This window comes from Cibotium barometz, chromosome 9 (assembly GCF_041138505.1).
Source record: "Cibotium barometz isolate CiBa-2024 chromosome 9, ASM4113850v1, whole genome shotgun sequence".
Lineage (NCBI taxonomy): Eukaryota > Viridiplantae > Streptophyta > Polypodiopsida > Cyatheales > Cibotiaceae > Cibotium > Cibotium barometz.
The window spans coordinates 55,178,455-55,198,530 of record NC_141054.1 but is presented as its reverse complement, the minus strand read 5'-3'; the positions used below and the strand labels follow the sequence as shown (position 1 = coordinate 55,198,530).

Here is a 20,076-nt window from a genome sequence, read left to right as displayed (position 1 = left end):
TGTGAGCTCCTTAATCACTTCATTTATAAAATGCGTACCATTGTCGCTCACAAGTTCAAAAGGACAACCGAAGCGTGTGATTATATTTTCAAAGAGGAACTTAGCTGTTGTCCTTGCATCTGCCTTACGTGTCGCTTTCGTTTCAGCCCATTTGGTCATATAGTCAGTGGCCACAATAATATAGCGAGATTGTGTGTTTCGGGCCGCTGGGCTAATTGGACCTACAAAGTCTAAACCTTACTTTGATTGGATGTAGGGGCATCTGATCTTTCCGCTGGGGTTTCTTGTATCGTTGGCATTCATCGCAACCCTTTACAAAAAGTGATGCATCTTGGAACATAGTGGGCCACCAATACCCTAATTGTAAGATATTTCGCGCAGTTAAGTCTCCTAAGAAGTGACCACCGGCTACGCCCATATGTGCCTCTTGCAAAATGTATAGATACTCATCCTCTCGGGCACAACGCCTAAGAACGTCATCCTTTCCTCTTTTATAAAGAGTCCCGGCTATCAAGCAATAAGGTTCGCATTCCTTGATCAGCTTTCGAGCTAGATCTTTACGAAGCTCCTTGGGTGGAAAGCCATTAACCAAAAAGTTAACAATCTTCTCACTCCATTCAGGCATTGTCTCCACCATGAACAGGGAAGTGTCAGGTAAGTCATCATCAACTCCCGTAGGAGCCTCACCATTAGGTATACGAGAAAAATGATCAGCCATAACATGTTTTTTGCCAGGTCTCACAACAACAGTGAAATCAAACTCAAGAAGAATCAATAGCCATCGTGTGATTCTTCCTATGGAGCATGGTTTGTTTACCAGATACAACAATGCTTGATGATCCACATAGAAAACAAACTTGGTGGCAAGGAGGTAATAACGAAATTTCCTTACTGCATATATCATTGCCAACCCTTCTCGCTCCGTAGTGGTGTAGTTCATCTCAACATCGTTCAACTGGCGACTGGCAAAGCTAATGGGGTAGTCTAACTTGTGTTCTCCAGGTTGAGTTAACACACACCCACAATAGCAAAGTTTGATGCATCAATATGCACATGGAAGATTAAATCCCAGTTAGGCATTCGCAAGATTGGAGCACTCGCTAAGGCCTTCTTTAATAGCTCATAGGCACGGTCACATTCTTCGGTCCAAATAAACTCGATGAGAAGCTTATACAATGGTCGAGCTATCTCGACGAAGAATAGAATAAACCTTCGATAATAACCAACGTGGCCCATAAAGCATTGGACTCCCTTATAGTTGGTAGGTGGGGGCAATTCCAGAATGACCTTGATTTTACTCTCGTCAGTGGAAATCCCATTTTTGGACACTATATGCCCTAAGATAACTCCGTGTTTAACCCAGAATTGGCATTTGAAAGGATTCAGTGAGATGCGATATAATCTACACCTTTCAAATATTTTTCGTAAACACATCAAGTGCTCGTCCCCAAGAGGAATGAACACAAAGATCATCTAAGAAAGCTTCACAGAAGTCCCTTAGATATTCCTTAAAGGCCGTGTTTATCAATCGTTGGAATGTTACAGGTGTAGTGGCTAAGCCAAAAGCCATGACGCGAAAGGCAAACACTCCAAACTCCGTGATAAATGTTGTTTTAGCTTGGTCCTCGACTGCAATTGTGATCTGATTGTAACCCGAGTACCCATCTAAAAAGCTATATGCCTCCTTGCCTGCCACTCTTTCAAGCACATGTTCAGAATATGGCAAGGGGTAATGATCCCTTCTGGTGGCTGCATTAACCTTTTTGAGATCAACGCACACTCTGAGTTTCCCATTCTTCTTTGGTACAATGACTATCGGAGAAACCCATTCTGAGTGCTCAATAGGGTATATGAATCCACATTTTACAAGCTTTTCAATTTTCTCTTGTACAATCTTTGCGTACTTAGGATTCATTGGGTAGAGACGTTGCTGGACTAGTTTAACAGTGCTAATCATTGGAATCGTGTGTTGCACCACCGAGGGTGGAACACCCTTCATATCATGATATGTCCAAGCAAATATGTCCTTGAATTATTTAAGAAGCTTCTTAAGTGCAGCTTCCTGTGAGGACTGGGTGAGGTCTTGAGCAATAAAAACTGGTTTAGACTCCTCACCTGGATCTACTAAGTCTATCTCCTTAACTACCGCCGCCGCAGGGCCATCGTAGACACCACTACTCCCATTGGTGGTAGGCGTTCGTTGGGCTTTTGTGTAGACCACTTTACGTTCCCCTGTGGTGAATGATTTGAAATGCTCGGGTGCGGGGTGTAAGTCTACTGGTTCTTGTTGTGCCAGGCTTTTTTCTTTCAATTCCGTCTCCTTTTGTTGCTGAGCTAACTCTTGGTTTTGCCGCCTTCTTGCAGTACGACTTAGTTTCGGCTTCTCTTCGATTTCTAATTGGGCGACGTCATGAGGTTGCGGAATACACCACATGACACTTTGGAGGTATTGTCCCCAATTATCCGCTAACTTCCGATGAGCGTCAATAGCTCCTACATAACTAAGCCATTCTACAGTGGATCTCTCCTTGTTTATTGTGGTTTGCACATTAGCTCGATAGCGTTGGCGCTTATGTCTCGTTTTCTTCTTACCAAGTTTTTGATTTTTGTTTTTGTCAGATTCGAACTCACTTGGTCGATCTTCACTTGTGTCCCCCTCACTTTCGGATGAACTGTAGGAGGTCACTGTCCTAGGCCTTGAGCATTTTGCTTCCACATTTGGGTGAATATTTGATTTATCTCCCCCATCAGTCAGTTTCTTCTTGAGATTCAGACGACTCAGAGTTACATTGGTCCGAGTCTTCGCTACTTTCAGTGTCAGTGGAGTGTGCCGCTTTCTCGCCATCAAGAGTCAAGTGCATAACACCTATCATGTTCATTGGCACTAATGGTGGCATATCTTGCCCTTCAGGTGTTACCCAACTTGTACCTCTATTTCCCCATGTGTCTATGGTTGCCGCTAGATGTACCCAATCCACGTTATCCGACTCAGTCATACCCGGTAGGACATCCATATACGGAGAATCTTTCCCATCATCAGTCTCTTTTTTGCATGTATAGCAATACCTTAATGGGGCAAAGTGAATAGTGGTATCCGATCGATTATCAATGATAACCTTGCTTCCTAAAGGATGTGCACGACCATTCTCAAGATCAACTCGAATGACAGAGTCCTGGAATTGTAGGTAGACATGGTTTTTCGACCAGTCATGCACCATTTGCGCTTTCCTCATGAAAAGACGTCCTAAGATCATTTGATATGACATAGGATGCTGGGAGAAATCCATTACAATGAAGGTATGTTTTACCTTGTATCCCAGGACCTTGATCTTAAGCTCCCTTAACATTCCAATAGGTTTAGCTATGGTTCCGTTTGCCATCTTAACCACTATGTTTGTGACTTCGAGGTGAGGTCTTCCCATAGATTACCAACAGTTTTTAGTCACAATGCTCACGCCAGCACCACCATCAAGGATTCCCTTTAGAGTTAATCCCTTGGTAGTAATGGGGAGGGTTGCATTAGATTCGTCACCTTCAAAGTACTATCCCAACTTGTTAACAGGTATTTCAACGACCGAATCTTCATCTAGGTTGGGTTGTAGATCCCAATGTTCCCCTTCATCTTGAAGCATGTCGGGTCTATCCATATTTGCAAATTGTGGTAGCCCCACCTTTAGTTCTCCATTGAGAAATGCCCGAAGAGCTAAGAATAGCTCAGGATCTCCGTATAACTTGGATATGATCGTGGTTCTGATTTCAGAGGACATGAAATCCATTAGCTTGGACACATTCAGCGGTACTTTTCGAGATAGGGACTGGTGAAGATGGAATCACTTCCTCTTCGATGGGGTCAGGCGTTCCCTCACTAAACATTATTTCAAGCAAAAAGAGTGTTTGCCCACTTCCTGATGTCCTATCCTCACTTTCTTCCCGAATGATACTAGGTATAGCTAACGGTTTATGGTTCCTGTGAGGCTGAACTTGCGTAGGAAACACTGTGTCTGGAATTTTGATTTTTCTCGGGTTTGGCTCCAGTTCTCTTTGTGTTTCTTCCACCAAACCCCTTAAGTGTTGCACTTGTTCAATCTCCTCAACTGGGTTCAGGTAAGTTCCAATCTTTTTCTTGAGGGTCTTTGGCCCACGTGGCTTGTCTTGGGGAATCTCAGTCAGTTTGGGTGGTCGAGAGGGCATTAACTGACTTGGTTGTGGGGCCGAGGAAGTTTCCTTCTGTTTCTCCTTATTTATGTACTCGCTTGATTCTCCTTCGTTGAGCTCCCAAGTGGGTTCCTCCCTTAAGGTAGTGGCTTTGGTCCCCATGGTTTCTATTGAATCGGAATCATCTTCAAGATCATTCATATACACGAGGTCGTCTCCTGTCCCTATGTTAGCGATCTCTTCCACTGTATTTTCTTTTTCTTTGCTCGAGCAATTGATGCAGTATCCCTCTCTTCGAGAATGTAGTTTTGATTTTGAAGCATTGACCGTGTAACTACATCCGCGGGTACGACAGGTATGGTTCCTCGTGCCTGGTTGGTGACCTCAACAAAATTCAATGGCGTAATCTTGGGTGCATTAGGATTATGTGGACATTGAGCAATCAAATGATCTATGCCACAATGATTACATGTAAGTACCGGCATTCCCGATGTGCTCCCTTGATTTGGTTGCATCTGAGTAGCGATCTTCTGTAGCCTATTAGGGCACTCCGCTACACGATGCGGTCCACCACACTCGTAGCATTGAAGAGGTGGTCTCCTCGCCAAGGTATTAAGGTTTTTCCCTCTTGTGGCGAGAGCAGCCGCTTGATATACAGGCTTGACTTGCCCGAAATGATCCTCCATGTAGTACTGGGGAGTCATTTCAAACGTATCAATCCCATATGGAGTAGTGGGGTCTATCTCCTCTTCATAATCCCCACATGCACTATGTGACTCACAACCCATCTGGTTTATTGGGGTAATCCTTGGGGATGTGGAGGTTGTGGTCCTAGCACTGGCGGTGGTAACGGCACAGACTGGACTACATTCGGATTCCTTGGAACTATGTGCTGTGACGGTTGCTCGACAGGTTGTGAAGGCATTAGTGCGGGTACTTGAGGTGTGTTTGACCAGGCTAGTGGTGCCTGATTTGCCAACATTCGCTTAAGTACTAGGCAATCCTTAGATTGATGGCCATACTTACCACATGCATTGCAATTCCCATTGAATTTGACTCTGAATGTGGGACATTCACTCGTGCTATGTGGTCCTAAGCAGACCGAACACCATTGTTGCTCTCTTCTTGGTCCTAAGCAGACCGAACACCATTGTTGCTCTCTTCTTGAGGGGCTCGATTACCCCTAAAGTATTCTTGGAGAGCCTTAGTAAGGTCGGTCTCACAGACATTTCGGATATCGTGGGCTTCTTGGCAATAGGTTTCACCGTCATTGGCTCGTGCCCAGATACTTGCGAACTAACGGATTTTATCTCCGAAGACACCTTTTTACTTGCAATCATCAAGTTGTCTTCTAACTGGATTGCATTGGCAGTGACTGCTTCCCACATTGTAAGACCTCTAATGATTAGGCCATTGTATATGTCCTCGTGGCGCAATCCTCGGATGAATCTATCGAGCAGTTGGTTATTATTGAAGCGCTCATCGGGAGTACAGCGAGAATTTAGATGCTTCAATTGACTTATAAAGTCTCTCACTGACTCCCCTTCCTCGCGTTCAGCTTTTTGGAGTTCAGATGCTACTCCCCAAAGCACACCCTCACGTATGTATTCTTTCAAGAACAATCTCTTGAGAGTGGGGTAGTGAGTGCGCTCTTCAACCCTTAAGGTTCGATACCAATCTCCGGCCTTCCCACTCAAGTTTAAGCCTAAGGCTTTACACTTATGCAGCTCATTGTGCTCTTCCAAGGAATCACACACGTGTTCATCAAAGACTTCAATGTGCTTCCTAACATCCTCGTTATTACCACTGAAGTTTTGAGTGAGCTTAGCCACTTGTATTGCCTTGCTTCTAGGTTCTCTCTCAGGCATGCCCCGCATGTTTTCCGCAATAGATCGTCCAATCGTCTAAGCAAACGCTGCGAGATCACCTAGGTGAGCAGGCATAGGTGGTGGAGGCACTTCTGGAATAGCCTGGCTGATAGGAGTTGGCGTTGGTCTGGGTATGTTGGCAAATGACATAGGATATGATATGTGACTAGGCCTAGCTCCTCTTGGATAAGGGTTGTGATAAGGCGGTCGTGGAGCATACGCCATTGGCATACTAAGAGGCGTAGGAGCTACATGAGCATGAGTAGCGATAGGTACATATGGTCGATAGGCACTGGCACGCACTGTTGTATGTACTGTTCCACTAGGTAGCGGCGTCGTACTAACTACAGCGGTAACAGGTACACTTTCCGTTATGCTCATCATTGGGGAAGGCATGGTGGATTCCTTAATGGAAAGTTGAGCTAAAGTTACTGCTCGTGGGCTCAACCTGCATTGAGACTCCAGGAAACAACATATGAAGGGTCTATGGGACTCACCGAGGGAGTCTCCAATTGTGATAGGGTTGGTTGTTTGGCCTTGCCTGTATCCAAAAATCTCATAGGGCCAGTGGAACCTAAGTTCACTCCCCTATTTTGCCTCTCAATTTGGATAATTCTATGAATAACCTCACATATCATTTGTTGTTGCTCCTCCAGATTAGTGGCGCTAGATGTAGATCGTAGGACTTCTAACCAACCTACATGGTATGTGTAGCCCGTGTATAGGTCAGTTAGAGTCTCTGTGTGTAGATCATATTCCCAATTTTCATTGAGAAATATCCCATCTAGACTTGGTGTGCCAAACGGTTCTCTTGAAGTGGACGCAATGTCACTTCTTATGGATTGGCTTCTAGGGACCTCTACTTTAGGAAGAGCATCGGAAGGTGGTAGCTCAGTAGGGCCCTCATTAAACGAAGTGGGTAGAATATCCACATGGACACTCTTTGGGAGAGTAGGGTCTACATGAGATGTGAATAATCCACTACCCCTCCTTCTTCATTCACTTCGCTTGTCGCATGTTCCGAGCGTGTAGCTCTACTAAAGGTCTCTATTAGACGACTAAACATGCTAGATCCGGGTTGTGGGGCCCAAACTGGCATGTTTTGGCTTGTCTCCTCAGGGTTCTTAGTAGGGTGCCCTTCCATGGCTTCTGAGTCAGAGGACGAGTCACTATCCACTATTCGTGGATCTTGGGTTGCACTCCCTTGGGTTCCAGCTGAAGGCCAAGATGCCAACGTGGAGGGATGGTGTGAGCCTGCGTAAACTGAAATGCTTTCTAGTGGCTCAGACTCTAACACCCGACCAGAGCATAGATGCATGTGACGTGGGTACCCTACGGACGTTGGTAACTACCCTTGAAGTCCACACAAGTGGTTTCTTAGGTGTTTCACACCCCGTTTTTACTTGTTTTTGTATTGTTTTTAACCCGTTTTTAATCCCCTTATGGTCGATAGGGCGTGTGATAGCTCGAAACGAGCGTATCATTTAAAGGGTCCTAGCGTGCTTTACAGCACCGTGTTCACCTATACAGAGCTCCTGTGGTCCTCAAAACAGTCTATTTCCTTGTGGGGGAAAGGGTGAAGGCCTATTTGCTTGTGGAGGAAAGGGTGAAGGCTTTATCCCACATGCTCACTTCACTCCTTGGGGGGTGGGCTACATATAGGGCACAACTTCCCATAAGCTCTCACTTGAAAGAAAGCTATGGAGGCTCACTCTCCTAGATATACATATCAAAAGACCGAGGCCGGGGTCAGGGTCAGGGTCAATTGGGGGTTTTTCTTTTCAAAAAAATTTTCTCCAAATAAAAAATCTTTCCTCTTCACACGTTTGGTTTTTTTCTTTTTTTGAAAAATTAATTTTTTATTTTTATTTTTATTTTTTTCAGACTTAATTTTTTCTTTTTTTTGTTTTTTTTTGTTTGGGATAAGTTTTCTAGGGTTCAGACTTTGCCGCGGTGCAGTTCGCACACAGCACAGGCCTCTAGGGATTCAGAAATCCCCCTCGCACACAGAAAACCAGAGAACAGAACGCACGCGGAGTGAAAAAATAACAAAAGAAACAGAATTGCAGAGACAGATTGCTAAACACGGAAACACCTCAACAACAAACACACAGTCACCTTTCCTACAGTATAAATTTCACTTCACGCAGCAGCCCGAGCTGCAAACTAGAGCTTGGTGCAGGGCAGTTCCCCGGTAGCGGCACCAAAAATGTGCGCTTTTGCCGCACAGGTCGTAGCTGGGGACTTGCCGAACACCGTATGCGAGCCACGAATGGCTGCAAGCATACAACCAGGAAAGCAAGCTCAAACAGAATGCAAAGGTGTGTCACTCACCGCTCTAACCGTCGCCGTGAAGGATTTCCATGTCGCAGCAGTGAAGGAGGAGCCGCCGTCGCCGCTCTACCGCCTCGCCGCCGCCGTGCCGCTACACAGTGCTCGATCGCTCTCTCACTCTCTCTCTCTCTCTCTCTCTCTCTCTCACGCAGGAGAAGGAAACCAAGGAGATAAGGCAAGAGCACTCTTGTATTCAACACATGAGAATGAGAGTTTTAGGGTTACATTTGACTCTTATAAGTGACTTGGCCGTTCACACATGGGCATCCATACATGGCCGGCCGATCCTAACCCTTATCCTGCTGATATTCAAGGTGCGCCTCTCATCGGCGATCACCCAATCTCTTTATCCTTAACATATGGTGCCGACAAGCCCGGCCCATGACTCAGAATATTTAAATTAATGACGTAAAACATAGTATGCCTCAATGTCCGTCGTAGGTTAACAATTATTGATCTAATTCCAAAATATAATCCTTTAAAATTAGTGATTTTAAATTCTTTTATTTAATAAGTTATATATATTTTATTATTTAAAATTTTATATTCTATTTCTCTAAATTACTAAATTAACTTTTTTTAAATATACTTTTGAAAAAAAAAGGGGAGGTGGGAAGGAGGTGCCACGTGTCACATGCGTGCATGACACGTGGCATTCTCTTGACATGTGGCACTATTATGATTGATGTGGCAATTCCATGATGTGGCATGCCATGTCACCAAGTGCGAGGTGGCATGCAAAGGTGGCAAGAAGATGTGGCATTAATGATGACTAGGATGATGAGGTGGGGAGTCAACTAGGTTGACCATGTTGACATGGAGGGTGGAGGTGGCAAGCTGCTTATGTGGATCCTCTCTAAGCTCATGTGGACATAAAGTGACATGCATATATAAGATTTGTGCCTACCCAAGCCTCACACATGGAATGATACCTAAGCTTTGAAGTTTACCAAGCCTAGATTTCCAAACCTAACTAGGATTGGTTTTACACTTGAAAAGGGGAGAGTGGACACAATATGGGAATTTTCACTTGGGAGGATTGAAAATGGACCTTCCCATACTCAAATTAAGCCAAATTTTTTTTAATAAATTCATGGCAACAAGATTATTGATCCCTAGAGTTTTTAGATTGAAAGATTCAATATTTAATTTTCTAGAATTAAATTATAATTGATTTAATGGGCCTCTAACAGTCATAACAAATTTTCTAAAGTAAATCTACAAAAATCTAACCGTTAGATTTGTAATTTTACCTTATACCCACATTATACTAATCTTTCCCAATCTAATCATCACTAGATCCATACAATTTGAGCATTTTAAATGGTAGATGTGGTGGGAGGATAAAATAATATATTTTTTAACAGTTCTAATACTTTTTAAATAATATAGAAAATAGTAGAACACATCAAAAATTACTCGATAAATCAAGTTAAGCTCTATGTTATTTGTATTTGTGATATGCAAATTGTAACATCATATGAGTAATAATATAAAAGTTATAGGCAATTTACTCACATTCACTGTACCTGTCTAAACCTTCGACAGGGCCTGTATACAAACTTGGTTCCCAAAGAAAAGGGGATTTGCAATTATTGGATATTCGATCAGATTATAGTTTTAGGTGCCCAACTTTGCATATGATGTTTCATTAGAAGACCTTGAAGTGAAACTCCTTGGCTAACTAGGAGAGATTGGCTATTCTTCTTGAAAAAATGCCTGTTTTCCAGCTAAAGCCAAAGGCGCTCACTACATGAAACTAGATAACCTCATCTTGCAACCACCCCTAGACCCTCTTAACATGCACTAATATGTGCATGTAAACAAACATGTATCTTTATTTGTGTGCAAAAAATGGTAGAATCTACATTCCACAATGATATAGAAAAAAAAATGTTTAAAAAATGTTTCAATCCATATTGAATAGGTTAAAAAGCTTATGAGGTACATTCATTTTCTTAGTTTTCAAAGAGCTAACATCACAAACCCACAATTTAGAATAGCACTAAAACCGTTCAAAATGATATAACTCACAACATTCTTGATGTTCAAAAATGTATAAAGAAATACTTCAACTTCATTAAATAAAATGGGTTTACTGACATCTTGTAAAATTACATTATATGTTCATGTAATCATGAGAGCGTTAATGCCACATCAAAGAAATGTCTCATCTTTGGAAATAAACAAAGGTAATGTAAAGTCAATGACTTGTTGTCTCCACCACAACTTGAAATTACAATGAAAATGAGAACACAAGGAGTCATTGTACCTTTGTACTGCTTCATAAAATAATATAATAACACTAAATGGCAACCACCATCAACATCATGAGATTATAAAAGGCTGGTTTTAAAAAAAGATAAGAATTTTGTGTGGCCATGTCCCTTTTACATGACCTAATATAGTATATATAATGAGTTCCTAAGAATTTTGTGTGGCCATGTCCCTTCTATGTCATGACCTAATATAGTATATATAATGAATTCATAAGAATTTTGTGTGGCCATGTCCCTTCTATGTCATGACCTAATATATTACATATAATGAATTCGTTAGAATTTTATTACTTCATATATCAACCTAATATATTACATAGAGAATGAGTTTATAAAAAACTTATTTTTTTTAGAGGATTTGAGTTTGAACTAACATTAGGATAAGATGTATGCAAATGGACTTCTAAACTATGTGGCCAATGAATTGAAGTTCACTTCTTATAAAAATATTTTTTGTATAGTTAGTTCGGTTTATTGTTCATTGTTTCTATACTCAACAAGGGGTTATAGGAGGGCTATATGCTTTCTTTGATTAACTAATATATTAATTTAATAGTTTGTTGATATATGGTACATAGAGTCAACAGTTATATAATCTTTGTAGTCAACTAAACATAAAGAAAAATACTAAATGTTATCATATTAGTTAGATTAATTAATGCCTTTGATTGGATTTTTACATTATTTTTTGATGTTTATCTAATGATTATTACTGGAAATTGAGCTACCTAGAGCTTATATTATAGATCTTTGTATAGTTTTGGATAGTCTGTTTATATTGATTCTTAAAAGACCGATTTGTACTATTATCCACACTAGTAATTATATTCTATCTTGCTACTCTATCCATGCAAATCTACAAATTTGCCTTGATTGCACTTAGGTTTTTGCTTAGTTTAATTCTCGTCACTTCATATCACGCATCACCCACTACCATGGGATCCATGGCATTTACATGGCAACTTGTGCAATTCATAAACCGTTGAAATAGGAACAGAGAAGGCAAGGTGGCTTTTCCCCACTTAAGTACTAGCATTTTAGAATATATACATAAACATAGAAGCATGGTGAAAAAGTCCTAGTCAATATGTGAAGGAAACCCAAATGTAAAGGGGAGGAATGTGAGCACTAAGGAAACCCAAATGTAAAGGGGAGGAATGTGTAAAGATGTTTCGAGACATTTTAAGGGTGTACGGCCATGCCTTAAAGTCTACGCAACTTTAAATTTCAAATGAACAGGCGAAACACCCCTTGTAGTGTGAGGGGCGTGCATGGGCTTAACGACACAAGCTAATAAATAAATATTATTATTCGAGTTAATAAATGTTATTATTATTAGAGTTGACGAAGACTTGTAATTAGAGTGGACTGGTCTTCGTGACTACCCCGTCAAGGGTCCTATAATAAAGGTTCTCTATTTCTCCCCTTCTGGCCGCTCACCATCGCCATAGCCATACCTTGGGTGCCGCGCAGGCCTGTTTTTTTCGTTGCTTCTTTTGCCGTCTCTGGTATAGCAATTCAACATGCAGTACTATAAAACCTTCTTGCCATTAGGAGTCACCATCTCTATACTTTGTATAGCCGTTGGCCTCGTTGAAGGCCAGGGCTTCTCATTTCCAAGCGGGAAGTTAGACCCCAAGTCCCTCAATTCCACCAACAATGCACAAGTCTCATCTGGTACCCTCACCTTGGATGGTAGCAAAAGTGATGCCGAAGCCTTGTACTCTGCACCCATTTCTTTGTATGACCCCGCCAGCAATTCTGTGCTTTCCTTTGCTACCTTTTTCAGCTTCTCTTCAAATTCCACGAGTGGGAATGGGACAATAGCCTTTGTGGTAGTGCCTGAAGGATCAAGGGGACTAGCTTCTGCAAGGAAAACACTCTCCATAGAGTTCAATACTTCATGCTCTGCAGGGCCATATAACAATGGCAATGATACACCATATGATGGGTGGGGAGGGGGAAGAGGAGGACGATGGGGAGGGGGCTATAGTGGGCAAATGGGTGGGTTTCAAGTAGCAGAATATGCAAATAGCTCATCGATTGCCTCACAAAGCCTGTGGGGGTATGGGCCTAATTGGGATGGACAGCCTGATGATGGGCCATACTTTTGCTCGCAACAGCCGTGGGATACCACTTCTCCCACATACCAATACCAAGTGGTGGTGGAATACAACGCAACCACAGGGGAGGTGTCGGTGGGCAGCCCTAGCTGCGGCGCGGAGATAGCACGGGTGATCAGCTTCGTGCAGCAAAATTTGTCTGCGATCATCACAGAACCTGTGTATGTGGGGTTCATAGTGGCAAACGGCGCCGTGTACAACGTGTCGCAGTGGAACTTCACCAGCAATGCGACTGCAAGCAGCTTGACGAGCCTCGCGCTGTCCTCGGTAGTTTCTACCGACACAAACTCCGGTTCCGGCTCTGGTAGTAACAACAACAACATTAGCTCCGGTTCCGGCTCTGGTAGTAACAACAACGTTAGCTCCAAGAAGCTCAGCAAAGGCTATGTCGTGACTTTCTCCGTCTTGGGAGCCGGCATCGGGGTGGCCGCTGTGTTCGGAGTTTGCTGCTTATGTGGTCGCAAGCGGCCTGTGACGAAGGGATTTGTGGCAAAACGCGTGCATGGCAACCACACCATACCAGATGATGCTATCATCTTTGACGTAACCAAGCCTCATGCCCCCGTCAAGACAGTCGAGCCTATCACTGAGCGTGATACTGCGCCTTTCAATACAAAACCTGATTCAGCTTTCCACGGCAGTACCGGAACGGCTACTTGGTTGCAGCCCGTCGCCCCACGGTGACCTATGGCTAACGCACAAAAATACACTGCAATAATTCCGCCATGCGATGAACTTTGTGTTTGTTGCTGTGTGTGAACCTTAGTATATATCTGCTACTTCCACCATAGTATATCTACTACTACCACCATAGTATATCTGCCATATGTAAGGAACCTTTGTGTTTGTTGCAACCCTTTATGTGTGTGAACCTTAGTATATCCACCACTACTACCACCACCATAATCAGATGCCGTCTCTATAGTAGAGAGTGTTTCTTGTGAGATGCAGTCTCTATAGTAGAGAGTTTTTCTTGTGACCATGCTTCAGGTCATGATTTGTTGATTTAGGTTATTTACATCATCCTCTTCTTGGCAACTCTCTCAAGTTTGTTTGTAACATATTTGTGTAATAAAGATTGTTTTCCTTAGATATTCATTGTAATAATATATTCTTATTTCGAATCAAAGTTATCCATGTAATTTGAGCTCAAATGCCATTGATAGAGTCGACTCTAAAGGTGGCAAGAAAGGGGCAAACACTAAAAAGCCAGCATGCAAGGAAACATTGCAAAGTCATGTTTGTGCATTTGTGTGGTGTTATCAATCAATATAGTTGATGATTATAATACTCTACTGCATCCGAACTCTCTAATACTTACCTAGTTGTGGTGCTTCTCTTTTACAAATGCTAAACACATAAATAACGATTGGCCCCAATATTGCCCTTCCTACCATTATAAGATGCTTCGCCATATTACCTTCCTACCGTAAATATCGATGGCCACAATATCGCCCTTCCTACCGTTATAAGGTGCTTCGCCATATAATCCACAGGTTTCGGAAGCCCATTCCTTGTAAACAATGATGCAATCTATGAAGCGGTCTTACCCTAAGCTTTTAAATGCCAAATAGGGAAGTCACAAACTTTATATATAAACTTGCTTAAGGCTAGAACTAGTAGTCATTGACTTACTTTAAGTTTTATTCAGCCGAGTGAAAAAGCTAGCCATTTGTATATAAATCATTTTTGACATTAAGCAATTCCCTTTCATCATGTGAGCTCTCCCTCTTCTCTACTCTCTTGCTTGCTTGTATATAAATCATTTTTGACATTAAGCAATTCCCTTTCATGTGAGCTCTCCCTCTTCTCTACTCTCTTGCTTGCTTGTATTCTCATAAATTTTTGCATAGCTTAATGGTATGCTTACTTAGATAGGACATATACATTTACACACACACACACACACACACACACACACACACACACGTGTGTGTGTGTGTGTGTGTGTGTGTGTGTGTGTGTGTGTGTGTGTGTGTGTGTGTGTGTGTGTGTGTAAAATGAAATTAGATTAAATAAAGAAAAATAGTAAAATATATACTTACAAAGCAAGTAATGAAGGAAAATTTTCCTCCCAAGCCAAAGTGCGACGCTCCTCGCTTTCGTAGTCGTGAAGCACTGGCCACCGCTTGTTGTTGAAAAGCACCTAGATGCTTCCTCACAACGCTCCACGCATGCCTCCACTCCTCTTGTGAGCAAACGCTTAGCTTCTCGATGTTGTTCTTGGCCGCTCTCTTAATTTTTGTTCTCCTATTAGAGAGCAAAAGCTTTGTCCTCTTCTTCATCCATTACTCCGAGAAGGCGAGGCTCGGATGTGGAATGGCAAACTCAATCTTAAGCACATCAATAACGTATTGTTTTGATAGCTCATCCTATGCTTTCCACTTCTCTTTTTCCCTTTTCTCCCTTTTGGCCCATCCTTGGAAGTCTTCAATCATTTTTTCTTTATTTCGTGCTCCTGCAGCATGAGCTTTCTTCATGGCCTTCACCTGCTCTTGCCTTTTCTTGAATTGACCTTGGATGCCTTCAGCTCCTTGCATGTGTCTTTCTCACGGCATCCAGTTGATCTTGTTTATTCTTTAGATCGGCATGGGATGCTATCAAAGCAACATTTAGCTCATTAACTGTCATTCTGCCTCCTTTTTTTTTGTATTCTTGGCAGGGGTTGTAGATTCTAACTCCTTCTTGAGGGCCTTTATGGTCAACCCATCCTACCTTTGTTGCTCCTTGTATTCCTCCACTAGATCATCTAGTTCTTTGATTTGGGCCCTAAGAGCAGCCTCATTGCTGGCCCTTTCTTCCAGCTTCTTTGTGGCAACCCTCACAGCTCATCTCATCGAGGATTATCTCCATTGATGACCCCTTGTATAGTACAAGCTCCTTTCCCTTCCCCTCAAACTGCGCTTTTGGTTTCTTCAAATCACCATTCACAAGAGTGAACTGGTGTTTCCAAACTTCCACTTTGCTCTTGAGCTGCTCAATCTCCTTTTGTAGCTATTTTTTTTACTTGCACCTTCCCCACTATGTCCTACCTCCTTGCCCCCTTGGCTATGTTTAGCAGTTCCCATAGCACTTGTCGGCTCTGGTCCTGTCATCTTTACTATGTCAGGATTTCTAGATCCTCCATTCTCATTCCTGTCTTGAATCTGGTAGGGAACCACCTGCGTGCAGGTAGATGTGGGGGCTTGCATTGCCGCAGTCAACTTCTTCAGATATTCTCCCCACACCTCCTTTAGGTCTTCAATTGCATGGCTTTCTCATTGTTCCATTTTCTCTGCCTCCAGCGGCCCATACACCTCCGAAAACTCTTCCGCATCCAGAATTGCTAGTCTGGCTTCAACCTTGACTAGCTCCACCTTTTCCTTATCCGCCTTGGCCTACACCTCTCTAATAATATTAATGTGTTCTTCTCTAACTAGGAGGATTTGGCCCTCAGCCCTTGCTTGTGTAGCATTATATGGTACTGATGTGTGTGAACACACTTAGGACCGCCGGGGCACTTTTTCCCTCAGTAGGAGGTTATTTCCCCTGTGCGTATGTACACCCTCTTATCTACTCATTTTGGGGTGTGTACTTATCTTTTGTATCTGGCACACATTTGTTCATTCTAATCTAGTGAGTTCTTGTGCTCTCAAGCTTCTCTTTCTTGTGTGTGTGCATTGTTGCAACCCTAATCCTAATTCCAACAATTGGTATTAGAGCTAGCTTCCTTGACACTTGATCTAGTATTCTGCCTCCCTCCTCACAACCCTATTTTTTATCTCCGATTGAGATACCCTCTTAGGAGAATAAGGTGTATACTGTAGTGTTCTATATACAAAGTATGCGACATTTTCAGGGTCTGTGACACGATTTGGGCGTGTTTTGGGCACCACAAGGTTTCTGCAAACGTTCTGGAGAGGTGTCATTTTGGATTGGTTCTGCTCGATTTTGGGTGTTTGGGCTGTGTGTAGCGGCAAGGATTTGGTGTGTAGCAGTATCTACAGTGTCTTCAACAACGTCGACCATCATACTTTCACTAGTAACACTCTATTCTCTACTCTGCGTTAGTTTTCATACACTTTACATGTGATTCAGTAAATTTGGCAACCATCCAAGGTTGCATTCAGTGAATATTGAGTACTTGCAGTGTGTTGAAAGATTTTGCATTTGATAGAAAGTCATGGCTGCCAGTAGTGATGTATTCAACATGTTGTCTACTGAGGAAAAACTTGATGGGACTAACTACCCATTGTGGTCCTATATGATGACGCATGTATTGGTTGCTAAAGGCCTTTGGAATGTGGTCAGCGGTAGTGAAACTCGTCCTGTTTCACAAATACCAGTGCAACCAGGTACTACAGGTACATCTAAAGTAGAATCTGATACAGATGTGGCTCCTTCACATGCACCACCAGTACCTCCCACTGCTGCTCAAACGAGATGGGATGGAAGAGATACACAGGCACATGCATTGCTTGCACTTTATGTGAAGCGAAGCATTATTCCTCATATTCAATCATGTAAAACTTCAAAACAGGCATGGAATGCACTTGCTACATTATACCAGGTGCGCAATGAAGCACGTGTTGTATATCTACGCAAACAGTTGGAGTCTGAGCACATGAATGAGGGAGACTCAATGGACAGCTTCTTGACCAAGATCAAAGATTTTAAGGAGCAGCTTGCCAGGGTGGATGAGATATATCCTGACAGTACATTGGTGCCCACAGTTCTCAATGCGCTGCCGGATTCTTATTAGAGTTTTGCCTCTACCCTTAGACTCATAATGAAGGGAAATCCAAATGCCCTTACATTTGATGAGCTGGTTTCAGTACTCTTGCAAGAAGAGTAGTCTAGGCAAAACAGATGTAATATGCGAGTTGGTGACCAAGCTTTTGTTGCCAATCAGAAAGGCAAAGGTAAAGCTTCTTCGCATGGTGGCTATAAGCCAAAAACATAATCCTCAAGTAAGGATGCAGAGAAAGAAGGTGATAAGCCTAAAAGGAAGGGCAAGTGTCACTATTGCAGGAAACCAGGGCACTACATACATGAGTGCAAAAAAAGGCTAGAGAAGGAGAAAAAGAAAGAATCGGGCATGGTTGTGGTTGATGCATCCGCACCAAGTGCACAGAAGAAGGAATCTACAAGTTTTTCTCAAGATGATTAGGCATGGACTGTACATTGCAGTTATAACCTTTATATTCATGATGTATGCATGTCAGTGGGGCAGAATCGGATGCTTGTTTGGTACTTTGACAGTGGTGCTAGTAAGCACATTACTTCACAAAAAAATTTATTCTCATCTCTAGAATCTGTCCCAAGTGCAAGAGCCGTCACATGTGCAAATGGTTCCTCATAACCTATCAAAGGAATTGGTAGAGTTGTTCTCACTACTACAAATGGGGACGCATTTACTCTTTCAAAAGTTTTATCTGTGCCAGGCATTAAGAAGAACTTACTATCAGTTTTAGTCTTAGCCTTGTCAGGCTTGACGATGAAATTTGTGGATGACAAATATACAGTTCAGGATAGAAATGATGGTTATTCTATCATTACCTTAGGTACCTTGTTTCATGGCCTATACAAGATGGATGTATTTGAGAAGTTGTAGCATGATGCTTACTCAGTCTCTATGACTAGTGCTATGAGTGATGCAGAATTATGGCATGCACAATTTGGCCATCTGAATAATGGCAGTTTGTTATGCCTTCAAAGGCATGATATGGTGTCTGAGTTGCCAACTCTTGACACCCCTACTAGACATGTATGTGAGGGGGGTGTATTCTTGGTAAAATGCATAGGGCATCATTTGCAAAGGATGGATCTATGAGAGCAATTAAGAAATTACAGCTTATACATAGTGATGTATGTGGTCCTATGAGAACACCATCTATTGGGGGGTATCTCTACTCCGTCACTTTTATTGATGATTACTCCAAATATAGCTGGATGTATCCACTAAAGCAGAAGTCAAAGGTTTTTATGTGCTTAAGGCACTTTGTATCCATGGCTGAAAATGCATGTGAATGTAAAGTTGGCACCCTTCGTTTCAAATCGAGGGGGGGGAGTATATTCCAAGGAATTTCATGCATATATGGCTAAAAAGGCATAAGGCATCAATGTACAGTGCCATATACACCTCAGCAAAATGGTGTGACTGAGAGGAAGAATAGGTCTCTCATGGAGATAGCACGATGTATGGTGAAAGCCCAAGATTTACCTCATGGTTTTTGGTTAGAGGAAACTATGTGTGCAAACTGTGTTGAACAAATGCCCTACCATAGCCTTGCAGTCTAAAACTCCTTATGAAGCTTGGCATGGCAAGAAGCCTTCTGTGGCTCATTTGGGTGTTTTTGGTTGTCTTGGTTATGCTCTTGTGCCTGAGCAACAATGCAGTAAGCTTGATGAAAAGGCAGTTAAATGCATATTTTTGGGATACAATTCAGAAAGCAAGGGATATAGACTCTACCATCCAACCTCAAAGCATATTTTAATAAGTAGAGATGTTCTTTGTCAAAAACTCAGTTCAGCCGATGCTTTCATGCAAAAAATAATAGAATGTATGCTCACAGGACATGTTTGATTCACTCCTACCTTTGTTTAATGGAGGGCAGCCATATGTAGATCAATTGAATGCCCAACCAAGTGCTGAAATTCAGCCTTTGCAGGTGCAAAATCAACCTTTTGATGATGAGGCAATTATTGAGGGTGTAGTGGATGAGGAGAGAGAATCTATAGAAGAATCTAGGCGTATGCCAAAATGTCTTGTGCAAACATTGAGGGATAGCAAGTTGGTAGCTCCTTTACCTAGCAGAACTCGTGCAGGTTCTCATCATGCAGATTATTCTCATGTGGATCGTGTTCTCATTTCTACTTTATGTAATGAGGAGGAACCTGTTTCCTTTGAGGAAGCACAGGATGATGATCATTGGATGCATGCCATGCCAGGATGAGTATAACTCTATACTCAAGAATGACACCTGGTATTTGACAAATCTACCTCATGGGCAAGAAGGCCATTGGTACTAAGTGGGTTTACAAGTTAAAACGCAAAGCAAATGGTAGCATTGATCACTACAAGGCCAGACTTATTGCAAAGGGGTATGCCCAACAAAAGGGCATTGATTATAATGAGACCTTTGCACCCATATCTTGTATGACTACCATTAGGTGTCTCAATTCTTTGGTAGCACATCATGGGTGGAATGTACATCAGTTGGACATTAAGATTGCATTCTTGAATGGTGATTTATATGAGGAGGTGTATGTATCGCAACCTCCTACTAAGTTTTGATGTGAAAGGAGAAGAGTCTAAAGTATGTAGGTTGAAAAAGG

The 20,076-nt window shown here is 42.3% G+C and overlaps 1 protein-coding gene across 1 annotated transcript; it reads left to right on the top strand.

The window, feature by feature from the left end:
• Nucleotides 1–12,079: 12,079 nt before the first annotated feature.
• On the top strand, nucleotides 12,080–13,850 carry LOC147635726 (uncharacterized). Its single transcript, XM_086803124.1, has 2 exons — nucleotides 12,080–13,621; nucleotides 13,688–13,850. Exon 1 carries the CDS (start codon nucleotides 12,160–12,162, stop codon nucleotides 13,441–13,443), a length of 1,284 nt encoding a protein of 427 aa, XP_086659250.1. The 5' UTR covers nucleotides 12,080–12,159; the 3' UTR covers nucleotides 13,444–13,621; nucleotides 13,688–13,850.
• Nucleotides 13,851–20,076: the final 6,226 nt, after the last annotated feature.